Here is a 13,635-nt window from a genome sequence, read left to right as displayed (position 1 = left end):
GTGTAGGCCAAGTTCGAACATGGGCTATGCCGGGTCAAAAACAAGGTCACGGGGTCACTTAGTGTGTTTTAAACCTCACCATGTTGCCCGCTCTCTAATTCAAATAGTTTTTATCCAATATTCACCAAAATTGGTCAGAAGTTGTATCTTGATAATGTCTAGGGCAAGTTTGAATATAGGTCATGCCGGGTCAAAAACAAGGTCACGGGGTATCGTAGTGCGTTTTAAACCTCACCATGTTGTCCGCTCTCTAATTCAAGTAGTTTTCATCCAATCCACACCAAACTTGGTCACAAGTTTTATCTAAATGATCTCTAGGACAAGTTTGAACATGGGCCATTCCGGGCCTAAAACTAGGTCACGGGGTCAGTTAGTGCGTTTTGAAAATTGAGCATTGTGTCCGCTGTTTTTTGTGAAAACGACACGCAAAATATTATGTGTTAATGCGGCATGTGTGGGTATTCGTCACGTCTGTGACAAAGCTCTAGTTGTAGTTGTTGTAATAGTAGTAGTAGCTGCAGTAGAAGCACTAGCAGCAGCAGCAGAAGCAGTAGCGGCAGCAGGAGTAGCAGCATCAGTAGCATCAGTAGCAGTAGTAGCAGAAGTAACAACAGTAGTAGTAGTAGTAGTAGCAGTACTAGTAGTAGTAGTAGTAGTAGTAGTAGTAGTAGTAGTAGTAGTAGTAGTAGTAGTAGTAGTAGTAGTAGTAGTAGTAGTAGTAGTAGTAGCAGCAGCAGCAGCAGCAGCAGCAGCAGCAGTAGTAGTTGTAGTAGTAGTAGTAGTAGTAGTAGTAGTAGTAGTAGTAGTAGTAGTAGTAGTAGTAGTAGTAGTAGTAGTAGTAGTAGTAGTAGAAGTAGTAGTATTAGCGGTAGTGTTAGTGAGACTGGTAGTAGTGGTAGTGGGACTGGTTGTAGTGTCAGTAGTAGTTCTAGTAGTAGCAGAATCAGGAGTAGTAATAGTAGCAGTAGCAGTGTAGTAGCAGTTGCAGCAACACCAACAGTAGCAGTAGTAGTTGTTGTAGTAGTAGTAGTAGTAGCTGCAGTAGAAGCAATAGCAGCAGCAGAAGCAGTAGCAGCAGTAGCGGCAGTAGCGGCAGTAGCAACAACAGTAGCAGTATTAGTAGTTGTTGTTGTAGTAGTAGTAGCTGCAATACAAGCAGAAGCAGCAGCAGCAGTAGCAGCAGTTGTGGCAGCAGAAGCAGCAGCAGCAGTAGCAGTATTAATAGTTGTTGTTGTAGTAGTAGTAGTAGCTGCAGTAGAAGCAGTAGCAACATTAGCAGCAGCATCAGTATCAGCAGCAGGAGTAGCAGCAGCAGCAGTAGCTACTGATGCTGTTGCTACTGCTTCTACTGCAGCTACTACTACTACTACAACAACTTCTAATACTGTTACTACTTCTACTGCTGCTACTGCTACTCCTGCTGCAGCTGCTGCTACTGCTGCTGCTGCTGTTACTACTGCTGCTGCTGCTTCTACTGCTGCTGCTGCTACTACTGTTGTTGCTGCTGCTGTTATTGTTGCTAATAGATGCCGCTATTTTTACTTAAGCTGAAACAGTTACTATAACAACTTGCTTGCAGATGAAAAAATTACTCCCACACCGGTCGACATACGACACTTGCGCGATATTTGCTCGATATATCGCGCGAGTGTCGTATTGAGCGTCGAGAGAATGTCGTGTGTCGACCTAGTGGTTTTTAGGTCGACAGGAGACATTTTCGCGATATATCATATTGAATGTCGCGCGTCGTATCGTGCGTCGAGAGAATGTCGAGAGAATGTCGAGTGTCGCGCTCGAAGGTCGACACACGACATTCAAGCGACATTCAAGCGACATTCTCTCGACGCTCGATACGACGCGCGACAATTCAGTCGACGGTCAAGATTTTCTGCGATATTTTTTTTTCTAAAACCCAGCGCGATATGCGACACTCAAATTATGATTGTCGCATGTTTGTCGCGCGTCGTATTGAGCGTCGAGAGAATGTCGCTTGATTGTCGTGTTTCGACCTCGAAGGTCGACACGCGACACTCGACTTGGCCCTATCCGGATTCCGTACTGCCTTCATAACAAACTAAGTGATGATAGCCGACCCACGTGGTATAATAGTTTTCCCGTTGTTATGTGTACTTTTTTAAAGATATTTTTGTCCCCTACCGGTTTCACCGGAGGGGACTTATGGTTTGCGCTCTGTGTGTCCGTCAGTCCGTCACATTTTTTTGGATCCTGCGATAATTTTAAAAGTTCTAAATATTTTTTCATGAAACTTGAAACACGCATAGATGGCAATATGGACATTATGCACGTCATTTCATTTTTTTCCTACGACAACAATTCTGGTTGATTTGGCAACAAATATATATATATATATACAAATCTGACAATGGTAGAGCCGCTAGGGGACATATATTGCTTGGCAATAGTCTTGTTTATTATGAACCTAAATGTATACACTATTTGCAAAATATAAAATAAAATGATTCTATTTTTCATAATATGATACTTGAACGAAAAATAAATTTCTACCAGATCTGGTAGTATTTTTTTTGTGATGGCAGAGATTGTATGTGAGAGCATGGAACGACAACTCTGTATTAGAAAATAGTGTTTAGCTATGCATGGAAGATTCTGTTTGGTGTTGGTCACCATAACGGACCGTTGGGATATCCTTCAAGACCACCTAGACGCGAAGTTGAATGTCTTTCCCTAACGATGTATACAGCTGGAGATTGCAGCTATAACTAAAATTTCTCTGATCTTTCGTATACCGGACGCTGTAGCAAGCTTATTAGGTAGGAGTACTAGGACGCACTCCGGGTCCTCATCTAATGCAGCCTCCTGCGTGGAAGGACCTCATTAACTTCGAAATACACACACAGTCCAGAGTCTACATATTCTATCAGTATGTTCCTGTACGCTTGAACAACAATGCCAATGGTAGTATTAGAAACACACACAAATAAGGCATAACCGAGACACACGTCTCTTTAAACTATGAGTTGTCTTTTTGCGTTGTTAGTTGGTGCTAGATACCATAAGGTACCACTAGTTTGTTTTTCTAAATCAATATATGTCCAAATATTAAAACAAATGCCTTCTAAATTTAAATAGGAAAACGGGGTTTAATGCTTGTGCGTGCAGTGTCGTCCTTTGATTTGCCTGTTCAGTCCACACAGGCAAATCAGGGACGACACTTTCCTCTTTTATGACATTTTTCGTTTTAAGGAAGTCTCTTCTTAGAAAAAATCCCGTTTTGCGGAAACTGCGGAATACAAGGCTTATCTGGATCGACACTTTACGCACATACATTAAGCCCCTTTTCCCAGATCGCGGCTTAAAATCGCCATCCGAAACGGTGACGTGCTTTCAGGGTTTACTTTTGACGGTGGCTTCCCATTTGATGTGATACTAATGGCATACTGCACAATCATTCTGAAAATTATTGAAATTAAAAATGTATGCTTAAAAGAAATGTATATTTCCCTTCTCGTCATGTGTTCTTTTTGCATTTCAGTTATGCTCCGTTACTTGATACTATTAACTTGAAAAGTTCTTGTCATAGTTTGTATTTTACAAAAAAGACATGCATTGAGTGTTTAAATATACCTGCCATAATATTTAACCTGTTTCATCATAATACATTACATCAGTAAGTTTAAGTTTTAAAAGGATGAAGATTATGTGCTGTTATCAAGGAAAGCGGAACGATTATAAGGTCAAAGCCCACGTCTGCATCAAATACATGTGACAACGACCATCGCACGGTGTTACAAATGTACTACTAAATTAATTTGTCATAAAACCAGGTCTTGACACAGAATACACAAAAGGTAAACATTTTAACAGCATTAATACAACCTCGTGTTATTATGACAATACAAAGTGTCATTAATTATTTCTATGATTTTCCGATGCTAAAGACTATCGTTCAGTAAATAAATACGAGATACAGGCCAAATAATCAATTTTAGCCAGGAAGCATATCATTATGTTAATGAGTAAGACTAAGAGACAAAAGTTTGATACAATAATAGGTATTTATTGTACTTATATGTATTAAATAAAATGTAAGTATTCTGATTTGATGGTTTTTCAGGCAATAAACAGTTTTTTCAACAAACTGCTGTCTAAATGGTGGATTCTGAGCATTTTTTGTTTTGGGCAGTATCAATGTCTAAACTGTTGAGGCCAATTTCATGACCCTGTAGCACAGTACCTTCACACAAACCGTCCAATTTACTTGTAAAGCTTTAAAAATATAACTAGCATTATGCACATAATTACATTATTCCAACAAAGTGGAGAAGAAAACAGCACCGTAAGCATGCAATACATAAGAAAGGAAGTTTACCACATTTGTGGTAAAATAAGAATGTGCAGCTTGTAAAGCCTCGCACATGAACGATGCTACATTAGCACTTGAAAGATGAGGTTGTTCTCATATATATATAGGAGAAGCTGCAAGTCTTCTTAAAATAAAACACTCCCAGTCTGTACAGTATTTGCCAATGTTCGCTTCATTTGTAGGAATAATCATGTCTCCTTCATGAGCTTACCATTTTGAATTCATAATAAGTTGTAAAACTGGCATTTTCTCAACGTTAATCTGTTAGATATAATGAATTCAAGTATCTCTTACCATGTGTTTAAAGGGGCCTTTTCACAGATTTTGGCATTTTTTAACTTATTCATTAAATGCTTTATATCGATAAATGTAAACATTGGATCGTAAAAGCTCCAGTAAAAAATCAAGAATAAAATTTAAAAAAGGAAAAGAACATTGCCCGGACCAGGTTTCGAACCAGTGACCCCTGGAGTCCTGCCAGAGTCCTGAAGTAAAAACGCTTTAGCCTACTGAGCTATTCCGCCAAGTACACATACTCCGTATTTTATACCTTATATAAGCAATCTTCGTAGTTTCACAAAATTTAACGACAAAAACAGAACTCTCCAAATTATTCAATCGTTTCGCGTTGCAACGCTTTATAATTTTTAGGTTTTAAAATCGTCAAAAGATGCATATAATGGCTATATTAGACCATGGTAAATGTGTAGTATTACTGTTTCCTCACAAATATCATAACTAAAACGAAAATTTGCGAATCTGAAACAACTTTTTTCAATTTTGTCAATTTACCAAAGCGTGAAAAGATCCCTTTAAGATAATGAAAATTTTTGACTTTTGCTTCATTTGACCTTTTATCAATTTGGTGTTATCTGCAATATCAAGATATCTATTGCCCATGCTACATAATATATATGTATAGCAAAAAAGAAAATTTAATGTGTATTTCATCGTCATACATTTAGTTTTTTAAAAGATGTCAATGTACACTTAGATTTCCACTATGGACAATTCCCAGGATCCTTAAAAGAAAATTGTGTGTTTTACATTGTATACATGGCAGTGGTTTAACGTGCTTCCAACTCCTCCTAGATTTTCCACAATGAAAAGATTCCTGGGATATCAATATCAACATCTATTCTGTCTATGCTACATATAACAACACATGTTCATATAAAAGAAGAAAACTTTATGTTTGAATTTACACTGGATACCTTAACCCTTTCCCACTCAGAAGCAAATTGAAAATGGCTATGTGCAAACAGAATAAAACCAGATCAGCCTGCGAGTGACTCGCAGTCTGTTCAGGTTTTATGCTGTTTGCTTCTCATCAGTATCTTAGGGTTGGAAATGAAGCCTTTCATACTTGAATATATTAAGAAAGGACTTCAATTTAATTTGATGTTCAAAAGGATTTCAAATGTGTCAAAGTGCGTATCTGAGCCTAAGACAAGACAAGACAAAAGTTTATTTTGTAAATAAAGGCCACCGGCCCAAAATACAGCATATATAAGTAACAGCATATTATTTTTTGAGTTGTGATACATCAAGTTTGAACATCAATTTTGTTCTACATCTTTCTTTTTCATTATTTCTGTTACAAAAAAAGGCTATGCTTTTCAATTTACTTTCATCAGAAATTTGCATAAGATTGCAAAAATTTAGGAAATTTTGTTCACCATTGTACCATGAAAAAATTTACATTTGCCTTTCTTGGTTGAATTTTGGACATTTAAAGAATACATGAAACTCATCTTCAAAACATACATTATTAAAATAGACTGAACAATATGTACATAATCGGTGTTCTCTTGAAATTCCTAAATGCCGACCAGTTTCAATTGCTAATTTATGGCTTGAACAACGAAATCTAGCAACTGACTTTCGAACATAAAATGGTATGTCGATAAACAAATATTTTTCTTGGTTTAACATAGATTTGAACTGTTTGTAAGTATCACATCTTGATGAATTTCCTAGAGTTTCAAGCCAGTTCTGTGAATTACAATCAATCAATCTTTGTTTAAATGACATTAAGAATAATTCCACATTTCCTATCTCTTGACTAATCCAAACAAAACCAAATCCATAACGGTACAAAATATTTTTTACAGATGTCACCCAGTTAGTTCTACCGATTTCGTCATGTCGCTTTAACATAATATAACAATTTCTAGGATATCGATCATCTATCATACTAATCAATTTACACCAATATTTAACGCATTTTACATGATCCTCTATACACAGAGGTAATCTACCACATTCTCCTAGTACAATGCTATCATTTACAGATTTATTTACACCAAGAAAAAATTTACAATACTCGATTTGTACTTTTTCGAGTATGTCTGAGAATTCTATTCCATATATCTCAGAGCCATATGTAAGTATAGGTTTTACAATTGAATCAAACAATTTAAAATATTCCGTGTATGAAAATTATCCAAACTTTCTTTGGTATGATTTAATAGCAAAAATAGATTTTCGGGCTTGAGCTGCAAGTTTTTCTTTCGCTTTTCTCCATAATAATATGGGTGTAAAAAGAAAACTCAACATTTATATACAGATGTGCCATTTACCCAAGTATTTATATACAGATGTGACATTAGACCCATGTATTTATATACAGATGTGACATAGACCCATGTATTTATATACAGATGTGACATAGACCCACGTATTTATATACAGATGTGACATAGACCCATGTATTTATATACAGATGTGACATAGACCCATGTATTTATATACAGATGTGACATAGACCCATGTATTTATATACAGATGTGGCATGACCCATGTATTTATATACAGATGTGGCATTTACCCATGTATTTATATACAGATGTGACATGACCAGGCTTTTGCCGCTCCATTTTGGAAATACGCCACACTGGAATTTTGGGAATTTCGCGTCGTGAAAACACCCATTTTGGGAAAAAAAATACGCGCAAAATTGGCTCAATTGGGAAAAATTATCGCATGCAAATAGTGTTTCTTATATTTTAAAGAAGCGGTTAACTGGTAAATAACGACTATTTTGATAACTTATTATTTAAATTTTTCAACGTATTATGAACATGTGAGATAAGGGCAGGTTTTTTAATCTGAATTTGGGGAAAAGGCCTGGCCTTTTTTGAGGTGAAAAAAATCGTGCGAAGCGCCTGATTTTGAGGAAAATAAGGAAAGTCTTAAATAATCATTAACATATTTTACAGTTTTTAAAACAAATTCAAGGCAACAGATAATTTAATTATGCAACACTTTCTTTTTTCTACACCGGATCAGGTTAACTTATATATAATAAGGTAAAAAAAAAAAAAAAAAAAATTTTCTTTTTTTTGGAATTGGGAATTTTTTTTTCAATTGGGAAAAAAAAAACCAGATTTGCATTGGGAATGGGGCCGAATTTCGGACCCGTGGCATAGGGCGGAAAAAGCCTGATGACCCATGTATTTATATACAGATGTGACATTTACCCATGTATTTATATACAGATGTGACATAGACCCATGTATTTATATACAGATGTGACATAGACCCATGTATTTATATACAGATGTGACATAGACCCATGTATTTATATACAGATGTGACATAGACCCATGTATTAATATATAGATGTGACATTTACCCATGTATTTATATACAGATGTGACATTTACGGGATTATTTTTAAAGATCCAATGTTCGTATGATCTTAGCAGACCTCTTTTTCTAAAAAACAATGATTTCCGTCTTTTGTTGGTTAATTGTCATACCAGTATTTTCACAAAATTCCGATATAGAGTTCAATTGTGATTGTAGCTCGATCGCCGTATCAGCACAGCTCGCAACGTCATCGGCAAAAAGAATGCAAATTATGTCTGAAATGTCTTCGGTGATAAAAATACCCCTATGACCTTTAGATTTTAGAAAGGTAGACAACTCGTTCATGTATAAATTAAAAATTGTTGTACTGACTACGTCCCCTTGCCTGGTACCGATGTTACAATTGAAGTTTTGCATGACATTTTTATAATTTATCCTTACATATCCGCATAGATTTGAATACATGGATTTTAATACTTGAAAAAGCTTCCCTCTGACACCATTTTTACACATAGTTGTTAATAGCTTATGAATAATTAAACTATCAAATGCTTTTTGGAAATCTACGTATAGAACATAAAACCTACCACCAGGTTTACAGGTATATTTTTGAACCATGCTTTGAAGAGTAAATAAATTATCAATGGTTGAATATCCCTTGTGAAAACCGGCTTGTGATTCTGCTATTTTATTGTTTAAATCTGCCCATTTGCATAATCTGTTGTATACGATATTGGAGAATATTTTATACATTACATTAATAAATGATATACCTCTATAATTAGAGAGGTCATCTGCAGCGCCTGACTTATGTACCGGCACAATTATACTATCCCGCCAAGTATTTGGAAAATGCCCTGTATTAAGAATCTTATAATTATTAAATAAATCTCGAAGTAAAGGTGTTATCATATGCATCGTATTTTTATAAAATTCCGCCCCAAGGCCATCAATCCCTTACGATTTTACATCTTTGAGTTTTGAAATACTTTTTATTATTTATAGTTAGTGATTTCTGTGTTTAAAATCTGTGTTTAAAATTTGATCATGATCATCTTCAGTTTCGTTAACCTCTAGGTTTATATCATTTAGACTTGGTTGATTGTCTTTACAAAGAAGACTTTTAAAATAATCGTACCATGCAAATGGATCTATATTACAAGAATCTTTGTTGTTCTTCTTATGACTACCTTTTATTTATTTCCAGAACAACTCTGGTTAAGTACGCGATAAAACCAATTCGTTTCTTTTCGTCGTTTGATACGCTTGTTTTCTTTGGCCAAGCACATATTTTTAAACCCTCTACGGAGTGATATATAGTATTGATAATCTGTTACATCATTACTTAACCGGAATCTTCATAATGCTGCGTACTTCGTTTGTTTAGCCGCGTTACATTCTCTATCCCACCACGGTTGATTTACTGAAGTTTCATTTTTATTACATTAAGATAGTTTGTTTTATAATTAAGTTACCTTCATATCGGATGCAGCGTATTTGTACAAATTGAATATTTTATCGATCACTTCATCTATATCCGTGCACGAAGATACTCACTTTGACACATTTGAAATCCTTTAGAAAATCAAATTAAATTGAAGTCCTTTCTTAATATATTCAAGTAGAGGGGTTAACCCTTTGCATGCTGGGAAATTTGTCGTCTGCTAAAATGTCATCTGCTGAATTTGTAAAATAAGCATTTTCTTCATTTTTTTTCAAAGAATACTATCAGAATAGCAAACAGTTTGGATCCAGATGAGACGCCACGTTCTGTGGCGTCTCGTCTGGATCCAAACTGTTTGCAAAGGCCTTTAAAATTCGGTTCCCGCACTGAAAGGGTTAAGAAGCTAAATGTGGTGCCTATCACTTTCTAGATTTCAAAAATTGACAGATTCCAAAGATCCTGAGAAATAATATTGCGCTTTTTTACATCGCCATACATTTAATTTGCTGCCTATCTCTTCCTAGATTTCAACAATTGACAGATACCAAAGCTCCTCAGAAAACGTATTGTGTGTTTTTACATCGTCATACATTTGGTAGTTTAATGTGCTGCCTATCTCTTCCTAGATTTTTACAATTGACGAATCCCCAAGATATCAACATCTTTATGGTCTATGCTACATATAACGACATAAAAAGAAATGAAAACTTGATGTGTGTTTTTAAATTGCATAAATTGAGTAATTTAATGATGTATAATGTGCTGCCTTTCTCTTCCTAGAATTCCGCAATGGACAAATTCCCATTATCCTGTGACACGTTTGTAGCACTGCTGCCAGCTACAGCCAGTGGCTATGTGATCTTCGGCAAGAACTCTGACAGGCCGGACAATGAGGTTCAAGAAGTGATCTACCGGCCCGCTGCAAGTTTCCAACCAGGGGAGAAATTGCAGGTGGGATTGAAAGCATATCTTCGCCTCTAAGGGGTGATAATGTTGAGAGCTTTAAATATAAATGGTTATATTAGGTTCAAACTAGGGGAAAACCTGCAGGGCAGATCGAGTGAATTCTGTTGAAAAAACGTCTTAGGAAAAATTTAATTGAGTGCTTGTAATACAAGTGGTAATGCTAGGTTCCAATCAGGGGGAATACTGCAGCTTGGATTGGGTGAATTTTGTTTACCTTCTTGTCTTACAGGTGATAATGTTTAGAGCTTCAAATAAAAATGGTACTTGTCTGACAAGAACATTTGCAAGTGAGTAAAGATCTCTGTGGAAAGGTCTCTGTAGGGATGTACCTGTAATATTAACCTATTGCTGATCAAATTAATCATTTTAAAACATTTAACTAACCAATTGATTTTTAGCTCGGCTGTTTTTGGAGAAAACCCGAGGTATTGTCATAGCCAGCTCGTCGTCTGCGGTCTGCCGTGATAAGACCTTAACATTGGCTCTAAAATCAAAGTGCTTCCACCTACAACTTTGAAACTTCATATGTAGATGCACCTTGATGAGTTCTACACGCCACACCCATTTTTGGGTCACTAGGTCAAAGGTCAAGGTCACTGTAACCTCTAAAAAAAAAAAAAAAAAATTCTGACAAGCTTTCATTTATTCAAAACTGCATCCGCAGCCGAGCGTTGGCACCCGTTATGCGGTGCTCTTGTTGTTAGTTACTGTGATTGGTTATGTCACGGAGGAGCTTGCAAGACCCCTTTCCAAATCACTACGTTTGATATGAAAATAGCATGTTTCAAATGCTAATGAATGCTTTGATCAGGGTTTGTTTCCTTCCTTGGCAGAAGCCTTACAGTGGCCCCTTCTCCAAAAAGAAATGACTCTAATAAGCATTTGTAGAAGGATGCAGTTTTTCCCAAATTTTAAGCTAAGGTTTGATTTTTTTTCCCATTCTCAGTTTTGTTGATTGTGTTGATTGGTTCCCCCCACACACACCCACACACCCTATTTGGAAATCCATGCTTTTGTCCCAAATCAAGAAAAGAAGCCCTGCTGATTCAAGGCTCCAGATTATAGGGCTGTTTCTGTAGATACTGTAAAATATTGCTAATACATGTAATGTATACTTTATTTTGTAAATCTCCCTTTAATTGTGTTTAAAGGATGACATGATCTAAGCGTTGTAACAGTCCCTAATAAAAGTACTGTTGCGACTGATTTTCCAAAACCATTTTCGTTAAGACATAAAATTATTCTTATACAGCTTATAGTCAATTCTGATATTTATGCCCCCCTTCGAAGAAGAGGGGGTATATTGTTTTGCACATGTTGGTCGGTCGATCAGTCGGTCGGTCCGTCCGTCCACCAGATGGTTTCCGGATGATAACTGAAGAACGCTAAAGCCTAGTTAGAATAATATTTTGTAAAAGAAAAATATTTTGAGTTTAAGGATAAAGATTTGTCACCACATGAAATTATTATGCCCCCCTTCGAAGAAGAGGGGGTATATTGCTTTGCACATGTCGGTCTGTCTGTCGGTCCGTCCACCAGGTGGTTTCCGGATGATAACTCAAGAACGCTTGGGCCTAGGATCATGAAACTTAATAGGAACATTGATCATGATTCGCAGATGACCCCTATTGATTTTGAGGTCACTAGGTCAAAGGTTAAGGTCACGGTGACCCGAAATAGGAAAATGGTTTCCGGATGATAACTCAAGAACGCTTAGGCCTAGGATAACGAAACTTGATAGGTAGATTGATCATGACTCACAGATGACCCCTATTGATTTTCAGGTCACTAGGTCAAAGGTCAAGGTCACAGTGACCCAAAATAGTAAAATGGTTTCCGGATGATAACTTTATTTTTATTTTATATATAAATGATCTGTGTTCATTTATTCGACAAAAGTGCGATACTGGAATATTTGTAACAAACAATATCCCTGACATATTTTGTATACTTTTTGCTGATGATATTGCAAATTGTGCAGATACTGCTGTAAATCTTCAGTTTCAGATAAATGCTATTGCAGAATTGTGTACCTTAACAAGCATGAATTTAAATCTTAAAAAAACTGAGGTTATGGTATTTAGTAATGGGGGTCCATTACGTCACTATGAAAAATGGTATTTCAATAATTTTCCAATAAATATAACGTCCGTCTATAAATATATGGGCATCCTATATACCCCAAAGTTATGCTGGTCGGCTGCAAAAACTAAATTAGCCGCGCAGGGGCGAAAAGCATTATTTGCCATTAAAGAATACCAAATTCCGTTCAGATATTTCTGCTGTACAGAGTTCTTTAAATTATTTGATGCCATGGTAACACCCATACTCACATTCAGATCAGAAATCTGGGGATTCACATATAGTCAGGGCTCAACATTAACCTAAAAACCAACTTGCCCTGCCGGGCAAGTACTTAGAAAATCTACTTGCCCTGAACGTAAAGCCACTTGCCCAAACATGAAATATCACATTAACTGTAAACCTCATATTTTTTTATAAAGATCAAAATGATACACCACAAAAACTTTTTTATATTTGCACATTTAACAAAATGATTACATTAAATGCTCTTTGTTCTTTTTTGAAATTGCCTGGGCGGACAACTAGATTATAAAATAACTTGCCCGGACCCAACTTTTACTTGCCAGGGGCAATAGGACAACTGTTAATGTTGAGCCCTGATAGTGATTCAATAGAGCGTGCACAAATTGAAGCTTGCAAGTACTTTCTGGGCGTAAAAACTACGGTCAATAACTGTGTAGCTTTAGGAGAATGTGGTCGCTTACCAATGTACGTCATTTATCACTCAAAATGTATAAAATACTGGTGTAAACTTCTCCAGATGCCTGATAAAAGATATCCAAAAAACTGTTATAAAATGTTAAAGTCATTAGATGATATTGGAAGGCGAAATTGGGCTACGGATGTAAAGGAGCTTCTTTTTATACGCCCGTATAAAATACGGGACGTATTATGTGAAACCCCTTGGCGGCGGGCGGCGGGCGGCGGGCGGCGGGCGGCGGGCGGAAGGCATCACTTTGTCCGGACTCTAATTCAAATTGTATTCATCCGATCTTCACCAAACTTGGTCAGCAGTTGCATCTAGTTGATATCTAGGCCAAGTTCGAATATGGGTCATGCCGGGTCAAAAACTAGGTCATAGGGTCAATAAGTGCATTTTCAAAGGGGCCACTTTGTCCGGACTCTATTTCAAATTGTATTCATCCGATCTTCACCAAACTTGGTCAGCAGTTGCATCTAGTTGATATATAGGCCAAGTTCG

The 13,635-nt window shown here is 36.6% G+C and overlaps 1 protein-coding gene across 2 annotated transcripts in view; it reads left to right on the top strand.

Annotated features, from left to right (window-relative positions):
* The window catches only part of LOC127854821 (secernin-3-like), a 204,174-nt gene that overhangs the window by 165,816 nt on the left and 24,723 nt on the right, over positions 1 to 13,635 (top strand). Inside the window, exons 1-2 of one of the 2 annotated variants that reach the window (XM_052389887.1) lie at positions 3,682 to 3,830; positions 10,164 to 10,334. In XM_052389887.1, the coding sequence (XP_052245847.1) occupies positions 10,173 to 10,334 (162 nt within the window). In that variant the 5' untranslated portion in view covers positions 3,682 to 3,830; positions 10,164 to 10,172. Of the gene's footprint in view, positions 1 to 3,681; positions 3,831 to 10,163; positions 10,335 to 13,635 lie in introns of those variants that run through there. The other variant, XM_052389886.1, reaches the window with a different exon arrangement.

Source organism: Dreissena polymorpha, chromosome 13, assembly GCF_020536995.1.
Source record: "Dreissena polymorpha isolate Duluth1 chromosome 13, UMN_Dpol_1.0, whole genome shotgun sequence".
Taxonomy (NCBI): Eukaryota; Metazoa; Mollusca; class Bivalvia; order Myida; family Dreissenidae; genus Dreissena; species Dreissena polymorpha.
This window is presented reverse-complemented; position numbering and strand designations above follow the sequence as displayed.